General features: G+C 41.6%; 2 protein-coding genes across 2 annotated transcripts; one reads left to right on the top strand and one right to left on the bottom strand.

Moving 5' to 3' along the window:
• Positions 1 to 63: 63 nt before the first annotated feature.
• Positions 64 to 5,047, top strand: SLIRP (SRA stem-loop interacting RNA binding protein). The gene is made up of 4 exons (XM_081916277.1): positions 64 to 172; positions 637 to 695; positions 2,875 to 2,982; positions 4,915 to 5,047. Exons 1-4 carry the CDS (start codon positions 100 to 102, stop codon positions 4,978 to 4,980), a joined length of 306 nt encoding a protein of 101 aa, XP_081772403.1. The 5' UTR covers positions 64 to 99; the 3' UTR covers positions 4,981 to 5,047.
• On the bottom strand, positions 4,977 to 22,799 carry SNW1 (SNW domain containing 1). The gene is made up of 14 exons (XM_081912330.1): positions 22,653 to 22,799; positions 19,463 to 19,616; positions 18,818 to 18,979; positions 14,653 to 14,748; positions 14,465 to 14,571; positions 13,754 to 13,858; positions 13,593 to 13,662; positions 11,799 to 11,864; positions 10,206 to 10,322; positions 9,767 to 9,908; positions 9,188 to 9,284; positions 7,496 to 7,613; positions 5,754 to 5,920; positions 4,977 to 5,675 (listed from the first exon to the last, which is right to left on the bottom strand). The coding sequence occupies exons 1-14, from the start codon at positions 22,664 to 22,666 to the stop codon at positions 5,477 to 5,479; spliced, it is 1,614 nt and encodes a 537-aa protein (XP_081768456.1). The 5' UTR covers positions 22,667 to 22,799; the 3' UTR covers positions 4,977 to 5,476.
• Positions 22,800 to 23,233: the final 434 nt, after the last annotated feature.

Genomic DNA, 23,233 nt, shown 5'->3' with positions numbered 1-23,233 from the left:
CCGGGAGTGACCTTGCTCGCGCTCAGCGGAAAGGGCAAGAGCGCGCCTCCCCATTGGCTGGCCGGCAAGAGCCCGCCTTACTTCCTCCTGGCTTTCAAGATGGCGGCGGCAGGTCCTTCCCGGCGGCTCTTCGAGGTCTTCGTCGCCCGCGTGCCTTGGACTGCGGGGCCAAGTGAGTGGGGTGCGGGGTTAGGGGAGGGAAGGGGTTTTAGATTCCCAAGGGGTGCTGTAAGTCGGCCCCTTTGGCGTCTTAAAAGGCTAGCCGGGGTTATAGCGTGGGCGCCTCCCGCTCCCCAGGTTTTAAGCCCTTTTCTCCATCCCTGCATCAGATACTTGGGAGGCCCCAGACGTGAGTCGAACCCACCTTCTTTCTTGTGCTGAGGGCTTTGTACCCCGGCTAAAGGGCTACAGAGGAAGGGATTTCGGCTGACGCCATGCAAGCAGCACCTACAGAAACCGCCTTTCCTCTGCAACGGTGCACCGCTCTGAATTCTTTTGCATCGGTCCATCTTCCATGTGTGCAGCCCTAAGAGGATCTCCACTATTCTCGCCCTAATTTAAAAATCACGTCGTCGTCATGCACAGAAACGCCCCAAGACAACCTGGTTTGATAAATGACTCTCTCTCTTTTTGCAGGTGAAGTAAAACAATATTTTGCTCAGTTTGGCTCTGTGAGAAAATGCCTGCTGCCATTTGTGAGTATCACTGCCATTAACTGAACCTAAACTCAACAAAATATTTCTTCTCCACCGCGTTTTAGTTTTATACAATTGCAATTTACATATAACAGTAAAATTAAGAACAAAAAAATTCCTTCCAGTAGCACCTTAAAGACCAACTAAGTTAGTTCTTGGTATGAGCTTTCGTGTGCATGCACACTTCTTCAGATCTGAAGAAGTGTATCTGAAGAAGTGTGCATGCACACGAAAGCTCATACCAAGAACTAACTTAGTTGGTCTTTAAGGTGCTACTGGAAGGAATTTTTTTGTTTTGACTATGGCAGACCAACACGGCTACCTATCTGTAACTAGTAAAATTCAGGTCTGGCACAAAGCCACCTAACAAATATTAATATCCAGTTGGTATCATCACCTGCATTTGGATTTTAAAATGCATCTGAAAATTATAAAAGAAAAATTCAAATGATTGAGACAATGCAGTATTCCCTGCTGGCACCTTTAGAACTGTATTTGAACACACTTAGCAGAGGCCACCAATGGTTCTTTTTCTTCCCATGCATTTTACAAACTTTATTTTCAGATGGACTTTCAGCTAGTTTCTGCCCTCTGTGGTATCTGCATCTAAGGGCTGCTTGTGCTCAGATGCTGATATCTCAGGGTTAAAGAAAAGCATGCACTATCCACTTAATATGAAGGGCATACAGTTCCCACCTTACGATAGATTGCTTCCTATCTTGTGCTGTTCACTGCTTGTGTATTTAAATCAGGGATACAGGGACACACACACACAGCTTTTGCTGTGCTAACACGACAGGACATCAAAAAATGAGCACTTTGCGTTTCATGGGAATGCATTACTTTTTTACTGAAATCTTAATGATTTCAGTGGAAGGGTTAATTTTGCAACTATGGCTAGATCATGTTCCAAGTTGAGTATTTTGTGTTTGGATACTTGCAATCAAGTACAAAATGTTACTTGTAGAGTAACTGCTTTCCTTTAAATTTTATATTTACAGTGCAATCACATATGTCTACTCACAAGTAAGTCCTCTTTTAATGAGGATTTACTCCCAGCTTATAGGATTTCAGCTATAACTCCACCCATTCCCAGTGGCCTATCCAAAATTAGTTTCCCCCAGAAAATTCTCAACCCCCCAGTGAGGCGTTCACAAAGTAAAGGAAGGATTGAATTCTGATTAATAAGAATAGACACAGAGACTTGAACCAGCAAGACTCTGGGAAGGGTGCGTATAATATTCTGTCTGTCTACAGCCCCTGGCCCAGGTAGTTTTATTTACAAAAGAGCTTTTTACAGAGTGTTTGTAAGAACCAATCAGATTTCTTCTGAGCATTTCAACAAACCCTCATGGGAACAAGTTAAACCACCAAAACTAATTAACAGAACTACAAAGGAGTCCATTTGGCAACCCCGGAGGTGATAAACAAGCAATACACATGATAAGGAGGATGGCCAGGAGGACAGCAATCATTATCACCTTCATTTGAGATTTGTTTCCCGGCCCTAAGATTAACATTTTAAGATTACCATATCAGAAAGCTACATCAAAGAAGCTTGCCCACTACCTTTATGGCCCAAGAGCCTGCCTGGGAAGCAACTGGGCTGTGTGAAGCAAGAGAAATGGAACATAGATGCAGAGGTGTGGATTGATCAAGAATCCTATCAAAATAGTTTAAACCCAGTCAACGCAATGCTTTCATTGCTGACACAGATGGCTTACTCTATATTTGTTATAATTCCTCATAGCAATCCCACCTGATCACCACCCCAGTAACCCCAGTAACTATGGAGGAACCATTCAAGGGTCGCCTTTGTGCATGATGCCAGGTGTTGATGGAAGTTTGAATTAAACAACATGTGGAGGGTACCACATTGGCTACTCCTGAGGCAACTAGTTAGCTTCCAGCAAATTCATTCTTGTCATCCCACATAAACCAGTGAAATAAGTGGCTAGGAAACTTCCTAGTCTGCTGGGAAGAGAATATAATTTGCCAGTTGTTTAACATTTATGATTGGTAATGGCTTTCTGCATGACGCTGTTGTTCACCAGGTTTCTGTTGAAGGTGAAAAGGGCACATGTAGTCCATACTGAAGTAGCATTTAAGCAGTAGTTGATTAAGTACATAGGATCCATCAAATCTAAATCAATCCAACGTACTTGTTTTGGATGATTAGGATAAAGAAACGGGATTCCACAAAGGTTTTGGCTGGGTTGGATTTTCTACAGAAGAAGGTCTTAAAAATACTTTGCAGAAAGACACTCATATTCTAGAAGGAGCTAAGGTAAGAGGCTATGGTACTGTGCATACTGAATTTCTTATCCTAGAAGAGAATTGCTATTTTATATTTAAAGGTGAACACGGAGAATGGCCTGGTTAGCTTGTTTGTTGCACATTTCAGACCTTTCACAAGTTCAGACCTAATAAGTGACTTGAGACTTGCATAAATACAACAGATTTATAAGCAGGGAAGTGAATAGTTTTCAGTCCAAGGGGCATAATCCCTCGTGGACAACCTTCTAGGCCTACACCCCAGTGGTGGATGGGGTCCAGAAAGTGGGCAGAGCAATGGATGTGACTTACAGTAGGCTACCTAAGAGCCAAGAAAAACCAGAGGCTTTATCCATCCACCTGTCCATATAGAAAAGCAAGAGGCGGCACCACAGTTAAAGAACATGTTCCAGATTGGTAAAAGAGAAAGGTGTGGACTGGGGAGTCTTGAGAGCCAGCATTTGGTGGCATGTCTTTGTTTTACCCACTCCTGATCTACAGGGTGTAATATATCATCATGGTCTGAGCAAGGAGAGGGTAAGTTTGTGCTCTCCTAACAAGGTCTCATTGCTTGATTGCGTGGAGGAGGAAGAGAATTGTTTCCTACTGTGTTATAGTAATCCCCCCCCCTTACAGGCAGCACTGAGTGGGGGGCAATGCTAGTGTTAAGCCTCAACCCACCACTTTCCCAAGCCGAGCTGACCACAGAGAACAGGGCAAGGGGAAAACAACTGACACAGCTGATTTGTACATACAGTGGTACCTCTGGTTACGTACTTAATTTGTTCCGGAGGTCCGTTCTTAACCTGAAGCACCACTTTAGCTAATGGGGTCTCCTGCTGCTGCACCGCCACCACGATGCAATTCCTGTTCTCATCCTGAAGCAAAGTTCTTAACCCGAAGTACTATTTCTGGGTTAGCAGAGTCTGTAACCCGAGGCGTATGTAACCCGAGGTACCACTGTACTCTGTTGTGGTACTTGAGAGGCACCTTAGTTAGCATTGTCATCCACAAACATTTATTCACAACGGATAGCTACATTTTCTCTCTACCGCTTCCAGTTGCAGCAGAGGTGGTGGGCTGGAGTTGAAATACTCAGGGGCATGTTCTTAAGTGTGCTTCTTGGGTCTTTGCAGCTCAGCTTCAACGCAAGCCAGGCTGTAAAGCCATGCTTTGCAAACCTAACTTTAAGCAGGGATCAGTTGTACTAGTGCAACCAAATCCAGGGGTTTTTGCATTTGGTGCCAATTAAAAGGAGCCTAATGCAAAGCCTGCTTGCCAAGGAACATTTCAGAGACCTTGTACCACTTATTTTTTTCTCAGCTAACCCTCCTCATAGGATTGTTACAAGGATGAAGGAGAGGAAAATTAAGCACCCCACTTTCAGGTCCTTACAGGAAAGAAGAGAAATAAATAAAATGGCTCTCATGTTCTATCCTTCATAGTTCAATTCATACCTGAAATAAGTTCAGTCTAACAGTCTCTTCACAGACATATACATCACAAATGAAAATGAGTCTTGAAAATTTTGCGGAGTGTAAGGTAATGGAAATCTGTGTTTAAAGTTCTAAATGTGAAATGGCATGTATTGAATAAAGGAAAGTTGGTTGATCATTAATCAGTGCATTTACAGTTGAAAGTTGGCATAATTAAATGTTGAAAGCCATTTATGAAGCTGTATCTGAAACACACATTGTAGTAATCCTAGATAATTTTAATTAATAAGCTGATCTGGTATTTCTTTCAGCCAAAAACTTATTTCATTAGAGGTTCATAACAGGCCTTGATTCGTAGAAACTTGCACAAATGTTTTATGAAAAGTGGTTTCAACTTATGTGGAACATCACCTCAAAAATGAATATATTAAGTATATCAACATTGATATGGATATTAAGATTGTTTCTTCTACTGCCTTACTAGCAATTGTGTTTGTTCAATCTTTCAGCTTGATGTGAAACGTCAGAAAAGCAAAGGCCACTTTTCAAACAGAAGAACTGCTGACATCAGTTAAAGGAAGGAGACTTTATTTCACTGCTGTATAAAGAAACTAAAATAAACTTGGATATGTATTCATCTCAGTTAAATGAATCCAGCTGTTTCTCATAAGCTTAAGATGAATGAACTATACAATCACAGCAGTGCAAATGAACCACAATACACTTTCTTCCCCCTCTCACATACGTTACAGCAGAAGCAGGGCAAACTATGTACAAGGGGGAGTATTATCAGATGGAATAAGCAGCTTTAACTAAGAACTCCATATACACCAGGCAGCTTATTCTGACCTTAAGAGAACAGAGCTCCACCTGTGTAAAAACAAAGGGGCAGCACAAAGCTAGAGCCCCAAACACAAAACCTATAATTCAGTGGTCCAGTTTTTTCTTACTTCCTCTGTTCCTTGGGCAAAAGTGTCCCTTTAGCTGGGTGCCTATATCCACTATTCAGGAACTGTCAGGTGGTTTAGACAATCCCCTGCAGTCTTGTTTAAAATGCTTGAAACCAATTCCTTACTCTTTCCTTCTCTTCTTGCCTTCATGCTCATGTTCTTTAGGACGGCTACTATCAGAAGGCCTTTTTGAGCCCCCATGCTGTTTGGCTTCCTCCAAGAATTTGTCTAGACCAAAAGGATCCTCCTCAAACTGAACTGGTCCTTCTCGACCTCTTTGCCTGCGGTCTGAGCCAGAAAATTCCTTATCAGGAACAAACCTGCGAGACCAAAAGAGAGTAGTAAATCAAGTGTTCTAGTAGTAAAAATACAATTGGAAATACTTGAAATTTCCATACCTGTTGGTAGTTTTTATTCGTGCCTCCAAATCATCACCATACACGTCCTTATCCACATTTTTACTAGGTCTGTAGATGTTCTGGGCCATGTCTTTACCACTTCTCCAAGGCTGGTCATAGACATTGTAAATTTCATCTTCTCCTCCAGCAAAGCCACTGTCCATACCCTAGCAGAACACCAAAACCATCTATATTAGTTGGATACTAACAAGCACAAAGTCCAAAAACAGGTTCCTTTAGAAGTCATCAATACTACTCCGAAAACCTACCTAACCGCATTAGGTAGATTGCTATTCAGAGTCAGAATATAGCATTCTCTGGGAGAACAGAAATTACTCATAAAACCAACAAGTCCCAACTTTGTTGCATACTAGTGTAAGAGAAAAGGATAGAACTATTCAGATGAAAGGAGAAACTTGGTTCTCAATGGCTTGGGATACCAGGTTCAGGTTTAGCCTCCAACCACAGTGGTGTCAGAGGGCACTCTTCTCCACTAAAGAGAAGTGCTGCATGCTTCGAAACACTATTATAGTGAATGCTAAATTTACCCATAATGAAGGCAATATTGCAGGATAGTGCACTGCATTTTACTTTTAACGTACCCATAGTTTTCTAACCACTGCTCCTTGAGGGGCTTTGGTAATATTAAGTTCTATTTAGAGGTGGCTTATTTTGTATTAAATTATACTGGAGTGGGCACACATTTTTCCTGTTGAGGGCCACATTACCTACTTTAGGGGTAATTTGGTAGGAGGCACATGATGAAGGGTCAGAGCCAAAGGGGGGGGGGGACTCTTCATCTCTTTCTGCTGCCTCGTCGTCCTCAGCCTAGCAGGTTGTGGGGGTGGGCAGATTATTGTATGCCAGAGGTTTGAACTGATCACTTGCAGATGGTTTTTAAAATCAGTACTGCATAAAATTTTCCTGAGGGCCAAAGGTTACCCACCCCTAATTTACATGTTGAATTCCTAACAACTGAAAGGCACAGGTTGGTGTTAGAATCTAGTGCTGTAGAGGAAATGAAGCTGTTTAATTGTATCGCCCGGAGGAAGTGCTGAGTTTGCTTTCCTTCACTCAATGTGTTCTAGGATAGGGCTATCCCATTCTGGGATGTGGTGCTTGCTTTAATAGGCCCTTTCCTGTGGCCTCCCTAGGTCTGGAACGCAACAGTAGAGTGTGCTTGGTAGCTGCCCCTTCATTACAGAAAAAATCTTGAGGACATGTGTCTTCAGAGTCCAATTTCTTTCCTACCCACGCCTCACCAGCCTAATATTTTCCACAACAAATGTATAACCTGCAAGACACACTAGTTACAGGTTCCTAGTTGTTGTCATCTGAGTGCTTTAAATTAGAATTGCTGAAATTTATGAACATATGCTCAAATAACTGTTTTCAGACCTACAACACAGTGAGCTATTTGGAAAACAAGCAGATAAAATATGGCTTGTTCACTCTATTGGCTGACATGTTATGGCTTAGGGCAGGCATCCCCAACCTTTGGCCCTCCAGATGTTTTAGACTACAACTCCTATCATCCCTGACCACTGGTCCTGTTAGCTAGGGATCATGGGAGTTGTAGGCCAAAACATCTGGAGGGCTGCAGGTTGGTGATGCCTGGCTTAGGGTGTTTTTATTTTATGTCATAGCTATCTTTTTAATGCTGTACATCTGGCTATATACATGGCACTTGTCTCCTTCAAACGTAGTGATAACTTTCCAGAGCAATGGATGGCATTACTTACCTTACTCTGGTTGAAGAGCCTTTGGTCATACTGGATCTCACTGGATGTCCGAGGGTTAGGAACACCCAAGGCAATGACTTCACTAATATCTCTGTTCTCATTCCTTTGCAACTTCGACCTGAGTTAACAACAATGTATACTGGTTATGTTGCAAAAATATCAACAATTAAAACTTCCATGTGAGGAGTTTGCCTATTCACAATAAAGATGTTGCAGTTGGGGGGGGGCTAGACATGCTTTGAGGAAGCAGTGCTGATTTGCTTGAACACAGGAATAACTTAGTCATAAATGACATTTGAACTACCCAGTGGTTCCTTTGAATTTTTCTATCTTCATAAAGCTGACTTCACACCATGACAAACTGTTTTTGAAACTCTCAACTTCAAAAAATAGCCTGCCATACAAGCCTGGGCAACAGCAAAGGAAGTGCTCTTTCAGAACAAACAAACCTAAAGTCCTCTTAGGTGGTTAGGAACAAGTTTTAAGCTTCTTTGGATTTTGGTATTCAACTTCAAGGAAGTTATCTTGCTTGTAATACAGAATACAGAAAGGTAATACAGGTAATACAGAAAAGGCCAAACAGAAACAGACTGTAAAATTAAACTATTCCCCTTGTCTCTAAAGCAGGTATAATTCTGTTGCGCAAAAGAACTGGGCTGCATAGAAGTTGTGGAATATATTGTATAAAGGTTCTTATTAATTGCTACTTAACACAATTAATTGTGTGTTAATTATTCTAGCAGCTACTTCACATGTATGCTTGCTCAGGAAGTGCGTAAATTAAAACAAGGGAAATGATTTGAAACAATTTAAATCTTCAGATGCAAATTTAATCCATTAATGTTTTTTTCTGGGTGATTTAAAAATCAATCCACCCTGCAAAGAAATGGTTCTCAAAATACAATAGACAGCTAGTCCAGCTGGCACAAAGTGTGCAGCCTAAGAGTAAACTAGGTGGGGGGAAATCTACATGATGGCCACAGGAGAACCTGACACATTCAAGCCCTTAGGCAGGAATGATGCTTGGATAAAGGCTTGAATGTGTCAGGTTTTTGATCACCCAGAAAAAAAGGCCATAGATTGTCTGTTTAATGTTCTCCATGCTAATCTTCAAAGTTAACTTGTTCCCATCAAAATATTTTTAAAAATAAAACAATTGTTCAGTAGCACCTTAGAGACCAACTAAGTTTGTTCTTGGTCTCTATGGTGCTACTGGACAATTTTTTAATATTTTTTTATATATTTCAACTGCATCAGACCAACACAGCTACCTATCTGAATCTTGTTCCTATCAGATACAGATCCCATCATAATACATCCTTGGTCGCTCCTTTGGGGCTGACAGAAACTAAGGAACTAGTGCTATACAGAGCCTCAACTAATGCTATGTAGAAGAACACACAAGCACTTAATACATAGAAGCACAAAAATCGACACATACTACTCCTTTTAACATAATAGTGTGCCATAGCACACCAGAAATCACTTCACTACAGGTATGTACATTTCCAAATCATGTAAATTGCTTTGAGGTTTTCTCCAATGAAGTGGTATATAATTTTTATATAAACAGTAACTTAATACAAAAGAACAACCAAATGAATGCTAATTTGTTAGGTTAGAATCAAATGTTTTACATTTACCTTGATCAAGTAGTATACTGCCCAGTTATTATTAGCTAAACAACTTTACCTTTTGTCAGGGGCTGCTCTGGAAAGATTCCGGTCGTGCTGCCTCTCTTTTCGTCTGTCATGTCTGATTTCATCACGTTCTCTAGCTTCTCCATCCTCTGCACAGATACATTTGAAATTCAAAATTACATGCAGCCATCTCTTATGTGAGTTAACAGCAACATAGTGGAAGCTGAACTTGCAGCTATGAAGAACACAGTGGATGGTGGACTAAATACTCAGAAGTTGAAAGGTCTTTTAACAATTCTACACTTGTTCACAAAATACTTAATTTTTTTCTGGCCCAACAAGTTTAGGGCTTTCCCCAGTTTTTAAAGGTTACATGCCATTAACAAGAAGCCATTTAAACTACAATTGTATGCGCACCTACTTGGATGCCACTCAACAAAGGAGAACTTACTTCCACATAAACATGCATAGAAATGAGCTGCATTCTTTTTGCATGAGGAACGCTATGCACGTAGAGGCCATCCTTCTGTAACTGCATATAGTGCAGTCTTCCTGATAAGGTCAGTACACTTGTCATGTGCAAAACCCTCTTTGGAATATTTTATGAAAACCGCAGGAGGATGGGATGTACCTTTCTCCACATGGGTTTTGATCCCTGCCCTTCGCTCCCTGGCCTTCTGGGCCATTTCCCGGAGTTTCTCCTCATGCTTCTCTTTTTCCTTCTGGGCCATCTTCCGCTCCACCTGGGCTCGCATCTCCACAGCCTCACGAGCCTGCAGAAGATTCAGAGCACAGCCAGATGGTAAGGAGAGAACAAGAAAACCTAGTTTTTATGCTTTTGAGTGGTAATATAAAACAGGATGTACAGTCCAGAACTGGAAACAGCCAGCTGCTTTGGGCCAATCAAGAAACTAGGCGAGGGCGAAAAGAACAGTATAGAAGCCATGCCACACTACTGACACAAAGCCATTTCCAAGCAACTGGCTAAAAGTTGCAATGATGCTCAAATTTATTCTGTGGAAAGAAATTACTCAGAAAGATGCACTGCAGAGAAGCAACTATAGACTGACCTTCCTGTCAGCAATGTAGAGAGCCTCAGCCAACTTGGCAAAGTTTTCATTAATGTGAACAGTCTGCAGTCCTCTGCCATCCGCGGCCAGACGCTTGTCTAATGGAATGGTGTAACCCTGGAGGAAAAACAGAAAAGACAGTGGATCACAAAGGAAAAGACATGGCATGCCAAGAAGCTGCCCCAAATCCTTACTTGTAATTCAATATTAATTAAGTAATTAATTTCTATACTGCCCTATACCCGAAGGTCTCAGGGCAGTTCATTTGCTCTAGGTGCAAGTAGTTGCATTGTTTGGTTCCTACTTTTGTAATCCTCCATACACCAAGACCCTGTGTTTATGGCATTAGTTGAAGTAATACAATTCCCTCAGTTTCAAGATTTAAAATGGACTTTAAAACTTCCTTGATTCTATCTATGCAACACATTTTCCCTTTTCACTATTTGTTGTATACTGAAGAATCCCAACAAATGCAAGAGTGATTCATACCACCACCACCAAGTATCTGACTGAAGCTGCAATCCTGAGCACGTTTATTTAACAATTGGAATAACATTCCAAATAAAAGTAGCACCAAACATGTTTAGTTGCTGGGAAAATTAATCATGTTTCTACAAACTAAAGTTTTATTAAAAGAATCAAAGAAACCCCTGCACCTATGACATATTCAGTGGCCTCAATGTGATATTCTCTTAGTAAGATCTGCCACAGAAATTTTAATAACAAGGAAGATTATCCTAAACACCACAGGAATTCATCACTACTCCCTCTTCCTGCAAGTACTGAACTGTCAATGTCATTGTTCTCTGAATAGGACAACAAAGGGCCTTTGCAAAAGAGAAAAATAGCTCAGAGTATAGGAGAGACACAAAGGCAGCTGAGGCAGTTGAAGAATAACCAATTTATTGTGGCATGAGCTTTCTCTAGCAACATCATAGACCTTAGTTGGTAGACAGAGAAGGGGGTACATATACGCACTTACTGCAACAGAAGCTAGTTACTATAAATACCATAAATGTGAACCAGTAAATAATTTTATAATTCCTCCCATTTGTATCCTGCTCCAACTCCATTGTGATTACCCCAGTCTATAGCAACAGTCCTGTGAAGTATGTTAGCCTGAGTGTACACAACTGGCCCAAGGTAATCATATAGGGTTAATGAGTAAGTGGGAATTTGAATCTAATTCTTTCTGATTCAAGTCCAACACTTCCAATGACTTGGATAAATAGATGCTACTGCAAGAATATATCTTTTTTTGGTAAAGGCTTGAGAGCATCAGGGCAAATTGGTTTCATACCCTGCAAACAGCAGTATGAGGGAATTTTAAATACTTTCCTTTGCCTAACCACAGCTGATCACTGCAAAACGGCAATTTACTATCTAGCAAATTCTTTGCCCTTGTCACCTTGGCAGTTTTAAGATAAAAGGCAGAGAAGAGTCAAGCCATATCACTGCAACCTCCTTTCTGAACACAGCTGGTTTACTCAGCTCTGGATGCTTTAAAGTATCATTCAGACTGCAGATCATTTTTTGAGGAGTTTCCCCAGCAGGATGCAACATTACAGTTTGACGTTATGACAAGTTAATTACCTTAGCATTTTTCCAGTTTGAAATGCAAGGAGGAATTTTCCATTCTTGTTGCTCCTTCACGGTCATCTGAACAGAGAAGAGGTAAAGAGATTTTAGATTTTTTCCCCATTTTTACCAATGAGAGGCGGGGATTCATTCCCATTCTGAAACACAGTAGCTGAGTAGCCATGAACCGTCAAATAGGAAGTGTCAACAAAACACAGTGAAATGTTTCCCCCCCAGCAATTGTCATGTTCATTCAAGCTGCACCTCCTGGAAAGCTAAAACTAAAAGAAAAGCTATCAGCAATTCTGGCAACAGCAGCTGAATGTTTAAACCTCAGATACCAAACTTTTGGGGAAGACCTAGGTCAGTTTATCCAGTCCAACTCCCCAAAATGGGAACTTTCATCCGTATTCAATGAGTTTAATTCACATAATCCTTATTGGTAGCACTGAAAGTTTCTTCAACAAATAGCCCAAAGAACATTCATGGCTTTTACAAACATCGCCACATTGCTAAAGTAGCTATCAGGAATGAATGAACAAGGTTTACCATGCCAAGGTGCCTACAGAATAGATGGCTCCAGACCTCTCAAGCAAGCAAGTCTAGCCACAAGCTATAGGGAAAAGAAAAACAAAAAACCTGGAACATCACTAGACAATCTAACCAGGGGGAACATAGCTCAGTTGGTAGAACATGACTCTTTAATCTCAGGGTTGTGGATTCGCACCCCACATTGGGCGAAAGATCCCTGCACTGCAGGGGGTGAGACTAGATGACCCTTGTGGTCCCTTCCAACTCTACAATTCCATGATTCTAGCTCAGGTCAAAGATCCATCTAGCCCAACAACCTGTTTCTCAGAGTGATTAGCTTTACTGAATGACCCTGGTTCTAGTATTATGAGACAAGGAGACAAAACAACTTTCTATCCTCTTTCCCCATACTGTGCATAATTTTATGGCCCTGAAACGTATTTCCCCTTGCTTACATTTTTTATAAACTATGAATCCCCAGATACTGTACTCTTCCTTCTAGGGGAGCTGCTGCAGCCTCTGATCCTTTTAGTTGTCCCTTTGTGCACCTATTTTCAGGATTTCAATATCATTTTTCAGGTATGACAAACATAACTACACACAATATTCCAAGTGTGGTTGCAGGCATTAGCAGCAATTATATTTTTGATTGAGATGCCCTAAGGTTTCCTAAAATGGAATTTATCTTTTTCACAGCTGCTGCAGAGCAAGTAGCTGTTTCACTGAGCTCTCCACCACAAACCCAATCTTTCTTTTCTGGTTGGTCACTGCTCTCAGATCTCCTTGGCGTAATATGTGAAATTAGGATCTTTCCCCTCAATTTCCATTGAACCACTTTTACTATTCTTTTGTACATTCACCTAGTTTGTAGAGATTCTTTTGGAGCTCTTCACAATCTTGGGTTTCACCAAACTGAATAATTTGGTGTCAATCTCAACTTGCCCACCACACTGCTTGCTCCCAACTCGAGTCCACTGATCAACAAGTTAAAAAGCAGTGGAACCAATACAGATACTTAGAAGAACTTACATCCATCCATTTTTTAAACTGTCTAAACTGACACCTCAAAATTACATTTTATTGTAATCCATGTCCTTCCCACTCTCCATCATGTCTCATGCTGGGATAGCTTGTTAACTTCCCTGAGGCTGGAGAAAAACAGTTCCTGCCCAATGGCCACCAACAGATTGTCTGTTGATACATACACTTGAATCCTCCATACTTTATGCATCAGATGTTTAAAAATGTTACATAAGAGTTGTCACAGTTGTCCATTACCTTTCTGCTGGGAGAGTGCATTACAGGAGCTGGAGGTGATGGTGGTCCACGAGGAATTTTCTTGTTAATCCTAATGAGTTGAAAAATATAGTAACCTTAGTATGTCAATCTCCATCCCTGGAACCTCTATGGCACAATAGCTGTACATTTCTGATGCTTACTTGAATCTTGGTGGCTCCATGGGGTCTTTTTGCATCTCCACCATTCTAATAACTCTCTGTTTTGCACCAGAGTTGAAGGCCACACCTTGCTGTGATGGTGTGTATCTGAAAAAACAAGGAAGAAATTCAGTTATCAGTACAGACCCTCTAATGGGCCTCTTATTTACTTTGCCAGAATTTTAGTTTTGCTCACAGACATTGGATTGCCAAGCATACACACTTGAGTAGAAGTGCAGAAGTAGATGATGTGTCACTGTTCTTTCAAACTGAGCACACATTGAACTACAGAGCTCTGTTTCAATCACACAGCAGAGCCCGATGTTCTAATTCCTCTCCTATTTTACTGGTAGGATAGTAAAAATCTTTCCAACTGGATACCCTGTATTTCAGACCTGTATATCTGAAGGTAGCTTCACAGCCCTCATTGTGCTATTCACCATTTATGGGCCATAAAAACCATCATATATTTATTGCAAGAAAGTTCATTATCAGAAACAAACCAAGAAGAGAACAGTTTCCTATGCATAGCTAAGTACATCACGTTCTCTGTAACAGGACTAATATCACATTTCATTAAACAGCAATAATTTCTTAACACTCATGTAACTGCTTGTGGCCTGAGATAATGGTTATGTTTCACACTCACAAAAAAGGCCTTACATTAAACTTTGCATGCAAAGAAATTTCAACAATCCAAAAATTGTCCAGTACCGAATGTATTGAGCTGGAGCTAGTTTATCAGCTGCTCGGACTGGCATGGCTGCTGCAATTTTCTGGGAGACAGACTTTTCCAGTGCTGCTCGAGTCTTTTCTGTAAGCTGCAATCAGAAATGTTACATTAAACACTTGGACGAGATGCAAGTGGCTTCAATAGTTAGGTGCATCACTGACCACAATACCTCTCTGACAGCTTCTTCATCAGGTCTTTGCAGATCAGGGTCATCCACATTCATAACTTCCTTTGGAACCAGGTCTGTGTATTTGCTGTAAATGACCTGAAACATTGAAAACAGCATTATGAAAAGGGAATACTGTAAATGAACAAAAAATCCTGCATACTCGTGGGGCGTCGTTTCCCTCCTCATTATGGAGCATTTTTTAATTAAAAAAACCAAAAAAAAAACTAGATTAGCTTTCCAAAATAGAATTGTCCAGATAAGGGCCAAACACTAAGAATATATTTAGAATTCCAAATCGGAAGCCTTTTTATCATGACCATAGAATCAAAGTTGAGTTGATAAAAAACCTGGAATTCATTCATATTCTATTTGGAGCTACTGGGATATTTTGCTTATGTCCTTTCCACCAAATGGTACTCAAGGTGGGTAATGTTAAAATACAAAACATAAAAACAGAAGGTAAAAGATAAATAAAATAATTGCAAGGAAATAGTTCATCCTCTGGTGCAATGGCTGTCTGAAACTTTAAAAATTGCACAAATTGCAAGCATTATGGAGTATGATTGGTTAAGAAAAAGCAGACAACACAGAGTGCTTTGCAAAGCTGTCATACTTATTAATTTTTGAGACCTGAACAAGTGAAACACATTTGTGTCAATAAGCTTGAATTATTGAGGGCTTATTTGTGAGAAGTTCATTTTATAGGCAACTCCATGATTGTGAGGGGGTTGCATGAAATTGCATATAATTTGAACACCCATTGAAAAAGCCTGCAAACACCCTGTTCTGCCCCCGCCCCCCAATTTTTGAGAGATTTTCAGGTCACATCCGGGTTTGGCATGATGCACGCGTGTGAGGTTGTACACATACCAGACGCGCCTAAAATGGTTGCTGCATGTACTGCATTTGCTATCAACATCACTGCATTTTTGTGGCAGCTTTATTCTTTAAAGAATAAGGTAATGTTTTAAGAGCTTCTGGGCAATGTTCTTCAGGTTCAAGAACTAGTGCCCCTTTGCCATCTAGAAATGGGATAAGGCAATTATGTTGCAGCAGGATGCATGTAGAAAGGTGTCTACCAAACTAAACCTATATACCATTTACTATAGACTATGCCAGGAGCCAAGAGAAATGGTAACATGTGTTATTTTTTGTGGTGCTACCAGGTAATTTTTCTCAAGCTACTGTGACATGCTTTTGTGATTGCTTAATCTTTTGCCTGTGTGGGAGGCAGTAATACCACAGAGTTTTCTGAAAGCATGTGTATAATTACACAACTGTGAAAGCTAAAAAATGTATTATAAACTCTAATATCCAAAACACAACATATACAAGAAAAGATGATGGTAAAAAATAAAGAAATAGAGAACTAAGTCCTAGCAAACCAGGAATTAAGTTGTTCTATATATCCATAAACAGCCTAATTGCTCAACATTACTCAAGGAGGCAAGTATTCACCCCAAAAGAGATTGCTCTAAGCAGCACCTCTCCATCTTTTATGGCATTTGCCTAACTATAAAAACAGACCTGTAGCTCAGCTAATAATTTAGCACAGGAACAATTTTCCAATTCTCATCCAAGTATTCCAGAATTAACAACCCTTTAAATGAGTATCAATGGAAACACATCTCACAAAGCCAAATGAAGGACATTTGAATAGCAATATTTCTTCATGGTAATTAACTATAAAACCCCCAAGAATCTCAAAGCATGAAGATCCAAGCTCACTTTAAGAGCTCAAAATATCCCAGAGAATGAAAGAAGATGATGTTCTATCCACATTAAAACGAGTAAGCTCTGAATATGATAAAGCCACGATTCATTATCCACTGTTTATGAGAAAATGATAGTAAACCGAGTACCATGTGGTAGCCTTACTGGTAATAACAGGCTTGCAATTACCCACTTGCCCATTCATGTATGGAGAACAAACGTTTCCTCAAAGCAGTAAGGTGAGTCCTGCCTACTGGGAGGACAGACCCACATGACTCTTTGGTTCTTTCCCAACACAAGGCTACATGATGGAGGTTGTTCAAAATGCTCTTCGCCCTCTCTTATCCACATGTTTAGCATTTATATGCATGGAGGCTGAGCACTGGGTACACTGTCTCTTCCCTTAATCCTGGAGAAATAGCCCACACTACTGAAGGAAAAACAGCAGAATATGTCTGTGTGGGGACGATCACACTCTGAGGAACTATTAGGAATACTAGGTAGAAACACGTTTCCACTTCACATGCCACAAACATCATTTTACTTCAAAATAATTAACACAGATTCATCATAGTCTCACACTCACTTCTAAAGCTCACAGTAATTAAGACAGGCTTGATTCCCTATTTGGTTAATAAGAATGCACTGAGAAGAGGCTTTGCCATTCACCTTGGCTGGGTAAAGAATGAGCCAGGTAAGTATCCATGCAGAGTACGCATGGTGTGTTCTAGCCTCAAAAGGCAATTTGCTCTTTAAAGGAGAAGCTGAGCTGCATAACCGAAGAGGCAGTGCTGGTGTGGTCACTTTCATATTTAGCTGTATGTGCAGTTTTGTCTCCCTTTCACTTTAAAGGCTACTGGATCTTTAAGGCAGAACAGTTGGTGTGTTCATAGACTGATATATGACAATATAACTATCTCCACCTTCGCTGTCCTTCAGTTCCTGCAACCAAGGAAAGTAGTGCTCAAGCATCTATCCCTTTGTTTGGCTTCCCATTCTTGGGTGAAGCTAAGTAGATTCCCCAATCTCTACTTTCCTTGGTCCCAGAAACGTGACACGTAGACTGGGTAGGCAACCATAGTAGTGGAGTGGGCAGCAACTAACTGTGAGAATAATAATAATAATAATAATTTATTATTTGTACCCCGCCCATCTGGCTGGGTTTCCCCAGCCACTCTGGGCGGCTTCCATAGAAACCAGAAAACACTAAAATATCATACATTAAAAACTTCCCTGAACAGGGCTGCCTTAAGATGTCTTCTGAATGTCAAGTAGTTGTTTATCGTTTTGACATCTGATGGGAGGGCGTTCCACAGGGCGGGCGCCACTACCGAAAAGGCCCTCTGCCTGGTTCCCTGTAGCTTTGCTTCTCACAATGAGGGAACCGCCAGAAGGCCCTCGGCACTGGACCTCAGCGTCCGGGCAGAACAATGGGGGTGGAGACGCTCCTTCAGGTATACTGGGCCGAGGCCGTTTAGGGCTTTAAAGGTCAACACCAACACTTTGAATTGTGCTTGGAAACGTACTGGGAGCCAATGTAGGTCTTTCAAGACCGGTGTTATGTGGTCTCGGCGGCCGAATAGCCAAATCACCTACTCCTTAGTCACTTAAGGACAGGCATCCCCAAACTCGGCCCTCCAGCTGTTTTGGGACTACAACTCCCATCATCCATAGCTAACAGGATCAGTGGTCAGGGATGATGGGAACTGTAGTCCCAAAATGATACGATACGATATCTTTATTGTCATTGTCCCTTGCAGAACAATGAAATTGAAAAACTACATAAAACTACATAAAAACTACATAAAACTACATAAAACATTCAAAAACCCCTAAAAATTCTAAAACCCCATTTTAAAATACACTATACTACAGAGACCCCTTATGCTGCGTTTAGAACCAGAATTGCATTAACATAGAAACTGTTAGCTGAGGGGCCAAGTTTGAGGATGCCAGCTTAAGGACAATACTCTAGGTCCTGGATTTATATATGTAGCAGAATGAGGTGGAAATATTCTAAGATGGTAGAATTGGCTGTAGTACTTCAAACTGAGGATGGAAGGTTGTGTTTATGAATGTTGCCCTGCAGCCTGAAGTGGTACAGTCCACTCTATTACATAATTTTGCTGCATATGGAGACTAGGCCTCAGTGATGTTGACTATGTGACCACCTAAAGACTCACAGCCTTATAATAGGCAGATGCTATGAAATGTGTTCCTGTATTATTTCTTAAGAGTGTAGCAATTCAGAAAAGTGTCTTCACATGTTATACTTTCAAGATATAAATCTCATGTTCTGCCACTGTACTGTTGGACTTGTGAGAAACTCATCTAGAATTCATAACAAAACTTTTCCAGGTTGCATTAGAATTAGTAAGCCAAGTAAAATAAAACAATATCCATAAACAATAAAACTATATATCTATATACAAGCACCTGGAAAGTCTATTACCTTGTCTTTTGACTGTCCCTGCCGAGCTATAGCATCGTATTTTATTTTTCCTTCTGCATCCACTTGAACAGCTAATGCATTGGACATTTTCTTTTTTCGGCCCATATCCAGAGGATATTGGGCAACATGAATTTCTGGAAAAGCACCTCCATCTCCAAAATCCTATACAGTAAAATAAATTGGAAATGATTACAAAATGGGCAAAAGAAACAAGAAGGTATTGTTAGTACTAGACTAGTCATTCAAAAAGTAACAGCAAAGACTAGGATTTTCATTTCATTTCACTTTTAATTTGTATACTGCCTTTTTGTATTACTATACACAAGGCAGTTTACAAGCTGAAGAAACAACAAAATATACAACAAAGTTCAGGAACAGTAAACCTTTGGCTCTGCAGATGTTGTCACACTCCAAATCCCATCAGCCTCAGGCAGCATGAGCAATGGTCAGGAGTGACGTAATTCAACATCTGGCAGGCCCCAAGTTTCTCACCACTGAACTAGATGTTAGGATGGGTATCTATGTAAGAGCAGAGTTACAGAAATAGACATATTATAGGCCCTTACATTCAAAAGCCAAGATTTCACTTCTCTAAAGTAACTAAAATAATTATTCATGTCATCAACTGTGCACACCACTCTTTACCTCCAACATTCGTGGTATCCATCCTTTCCGATAACCGTAAGGGGGTGGCTCCCTTCGTGATGACACCAATGCAGTCTGTCTCACCCTTTGAGATCTTGCCCTCTCTTCTAATTCCAGCTGGTCTTGAGATAGCTGAGTTGGTGCTGGCAAAAAACTAAGCAAACAGAAAGAAGGAACTTAATATTTGGACTATATCTGTACACATTAGACAACACGTGAAATATTGTTCTTATTCCATTAAACCGTTCTACAAAGAAACTGCAGTTTTGCACTTTTGATTTATTTCCTTTCATTTGCCTCTAAAGAGCTCTTTTGCTTCCTGAACTTCAGGTTCCTGCTGCTACAGTTCTGATTCAAAATCCAAGGTGGTTTAGGTAGAGTCCATACTGAGTTCTTGTGACAAAATCATTCTTCCTTTCCACTGGTTTGCAATGCTGATCCTACAATAAACATTTGGTTTAAAGCATGAGCATATCTGAGCATTACTCCAACTAGACAGAAAAGACAGTGGGCTGTATCCGACATTGCAGCTCCACTGGCACAACAGATTTCCATGTGTGCAAAATAACTTTACAGTATTTCCCTTGCCTGTCCCCTCCAGCCTCTAAAGGTAAAGGTAAAGGGACCCCTGACCATTACGTCCAGTCGCGAACGACTCTGGAGTTGTGATGCTCATCTCGCTTTACTGGCCTGACTAAGCTGCTTCTGGCGAACCAGAGCGGCACACAGAAACCCTATTTACCTTCCCGCCAGAGCGGTACCTATTTATCTACAGTGGAACCTCAGGTTGCGAACGTGATCTGTGCGGGAGGCACATTCACAACCCGCAGTGCTGTGTCTGCGCACGCGCGTGATGCTTTTCCGCGCTTCTGCACATAGCACGATTTAGCGCTTCTATGCATGTGCGAGCACCAAAACCTGAAAGTAACCTGTTCCGGTAGTTCCGGGTTTCAGAGCATCCGTAACCTGAAAATGCATAACCCGAAGTGTCTGTAACCCAAGGTACCACTGTACTTGCACTTTGACGTGCTTTCAAACTGCTAGGTTGGCAGGAGCAGGGACCGAGCCCATGCCCTCAAAATCAGCTCTTGAGGATTAGGGGAGAGTTCAAAGCAGATGGGTGGGGTGCTGGGGAGGAAGAAGAAACTTAACAAGTCCCATTGTGCCAGAATTACATGTGTGTAGTATTGGATACAACCCACTATCACCAATAAAATACCACGTTAGAAACTCATATCTATAAGCTAACCCCCAAATGGCACCTTAATGGTTGCCAAAACAGAATGTCTAGGTGCAATTTCCCCCTCAATGAAATTTATTATTATTATTATTAATTTAATTTCTATACCGATTTATATTTTAAAGAAAAAATCTCAAAGTGGTTAGCAACACATTAAAACATCAAACCAATTCAAGCTTCAAGGAAAATATTTCAGATCTTTCTGTAAGAAACACTTTGCCTTCCCCATATTTATTTATTTACCTACTTAATCTGTGACCCTTGGGCGGCAAGGTTCTAGCCTTTCAATATCAAACCACTTAAAACCACATTCACACTTATGGTCCTTCAGTTTGCTGTTGCAGCATGATGAGGCAAAGCCTTCCCCAAAGTCTTCATTGGACGCCCCTGAGTTCTAGTATTTCACAGAATCTTAGAATTGGAAGGGATCCTGAGGATCATCTAGTCCAACCCCCTGCAATGAAGGAATGTGCAGCTGTCCCATATGGGGATCAAACTTGCAACTTTGGCATTATCAGCAGCATGCTAAGTCTAAGCAACTGAGCTGGTATGCATAAAGAGGAAAACAAATAAATTTGGGAATGTATAACACAGGATTAATCAAATCACATCCAAGATAACGCCACATATGATCTTCTGATGTCAGAAAAAATCCTGAAGCCTGCACATGGTTTGACAAAGCTGAATACAGTGGTACCTCGGGTTAAGAACTTAATTTGTTCTGGAGGTCCGTTCTTAACCTGAAACTGTTCTTAACCTGATGCACCACTTTAGCTAATGGGGCCTCCTGCTGCCGCCGCATGATTTCTGTTCTCATCCTGAAGCCAAGTTCTTAACGCGAGGTACTATTTCTGGGTTAGCGGAGTCTGTAACTTGAAGCGTCTGTAATCTGAAGCGTCTGTAACCCGAGGTAGCACTGTATGTTAAGTATTTTCACCGTGCATACATGTGATTAACATGTAACAATGGCACATGAAAATGTAAACATGGCTTTCACACTGTCTTGCTTATTTCATACATGCACTCCATCAGTTGACTACTGCTGATAAGCTGCAACTGAAGATGTAAACAGAACATACTGAGAAACATTTTGTTTGAGGCAACACAAACTGCAATGGTCCATTTAGCTCAGTATTGCATATGTTAACTGGCAGAAGATTTTAGGCGTAAGTATTTCCCAGCCTAACCTGGAGCAGCCAGTGACTCAATCTAAAACCTTCTCCATGCGAAGCAAGTGTTCTACTACGGAGCTACAGCCCACTTCATGCCACAGTCCCCAAAGCCTTGTTCACACATTACACTGAACAGAGGTACAAACCGTCTCTACAAATGAGCACGTGCGTTCCATAGAGCTCAACTGTCGAAGCGTGTGAATAACGCTACAAGTGCACAGCTCAAATTCTGTGTATAGATTGTACACTAATTGAACGTAACGTGTGAAAATCCCGCTTGGACATAAAACATGCGAAGAAGCCGTTTCCCAACACAACAGGACATCCCGTATGAAAACCGAGCGGGGTACAAAAACAGCTTCCAGGCTTAGGTTAAATCCTTTCCCAGGTGCGGCCGACAGCGAGAGCACGTCTGAATCAGTGTACCCGTATCCGGCAACCCAGATCATCGCCCCGCCCCCATCGCGGTCTATTCGCACCAGCCGTGGATGGGAACCCACCACCACCATCACCGGCGAAACCGAAATTCCGTTGCCGGAGGGAGAGAGGCCTCCTCACCCCCACGAAAACAGCGAGGCCTTCGGATCAACCTCTCAGGAAAATGCCCGGATCGGTCCAGGCCTCACTGGCGAAACTGCGCCGCCATCGCAACCTCCTCACAACCGACTACCATAAACAAAAACCTGGGGCTCCGGTTCAAAAGAAAACGAGTTCCGGAAAAGAGAGGGGGATCTGCTCCCACCGCCTCGCAGGGTGCCGCTTCAGGCCCTCAACCAACCTGGTCAGCGCCATCTTGCCGCTCTTCCTCTTCTCCCGGCCTCGCCAGCGGTTCCTGACAGCGTCGATAAAGCAAGGCTCGCTTGGGAGCCAAAGGCATTCTGGGAATTGTAGTGCCCGCGCTTCCTTCGTTTGCCGACGCGAGGTCGCGCGGCGGCTTTCGGCGCATGCGCGTCAGTGGCCTCTCATGCTTCTGAGATGGATGCGTAGGAATAGTATGCCGTGGGGATGGCGGCTCCCCCACCCCACCCCACCCCCCTGGCGGTATTCCCTACCACTCCCTCCACTACGGGGAGAAAAGGAGAAACTTGAAAACGAGACAGGTCAAGGAAAATGCTGTTTCGGCTTTGGACTACATGGAACTCAAGGGAACTAATTCTGCTGTCTCTTGATAGAAAATCCACATTCCCTTCAAGTTGGCGCAAACTCCATTCGAGGAGAGCGGGGTTGCATCCTCTGAACAAAATAAAAATATTTCTTCCAGTAGCACCTTAGAGACCAACTAAGTTAATTAATTGTATGAGCTTTCGTGTGCATGCACACTTCTTCAGATACACAGTGTGCATGCAAACGAAAGCTTAC

Source organism: Podarcis melisellensis, assembly GCF_964234715.1.
Source record: "Podarcis melisellensis genome assembly, chromosome: 1".
In the NCBI taxonomy this organism is placed as follows: domain Eukaryota; kingdom Metazoa; phylum Chordata; class Lepidosauria; order Squamata; family Lacertidae; genus Podarcis; species Podarcis melisellensis.
The sequence above is the reverse complement of the archived record's forward strand: the minus strand, read 5'-3'. Positions and strand labels throughout refer to the sequence as shown.

What these genes read in the sequence shown, in the direction of transcription:
- SLIRP (XM_081916277.1), top strand. Translation starts at nt 100, where the DNA reads ATGGCGGCGGCAGGTCCTTCCCGGCGGCTCTTCGAGGTCTTCGTCGCC. An exon ending in GCCTTGGACTGCGGGGCCAA is followed by an intron (nt 173 to 636) that starts GTGAGTGGGGTG and finishes CTCTTTTTGCAG; the next exon opens with GTGAAGTAAAACAATATTTT. An exon ending in GAAAATGCCTGCTGCCATTT is followed by an intron (nt 696 to 2,874) that starts GTGAGTATCACT and finishes TTGGATGATTAG; the next exon opens with GATAAAGAAACGGGATTCCA.
- SNW1 (XM_081912330.1), bottom strand. An exon ending in GGATACCACGAATGTTGGAG is followed by an intron (nt 18,980 to 19,462) that starts GTAAAGAGTGGT and finishes TTTACTGTATAG; the next exon opens with GATTTTGGAGATGGAGGTGC. An exon ending in CGAATAAAAACTACCAACAG is followed by an intron (nt 5,676 to 5,753) that starts GTATGGAAATTT and finishes TTGGTCTCGCAG; the next exon opens with GTTTGTTCCTGATAAGGAAT.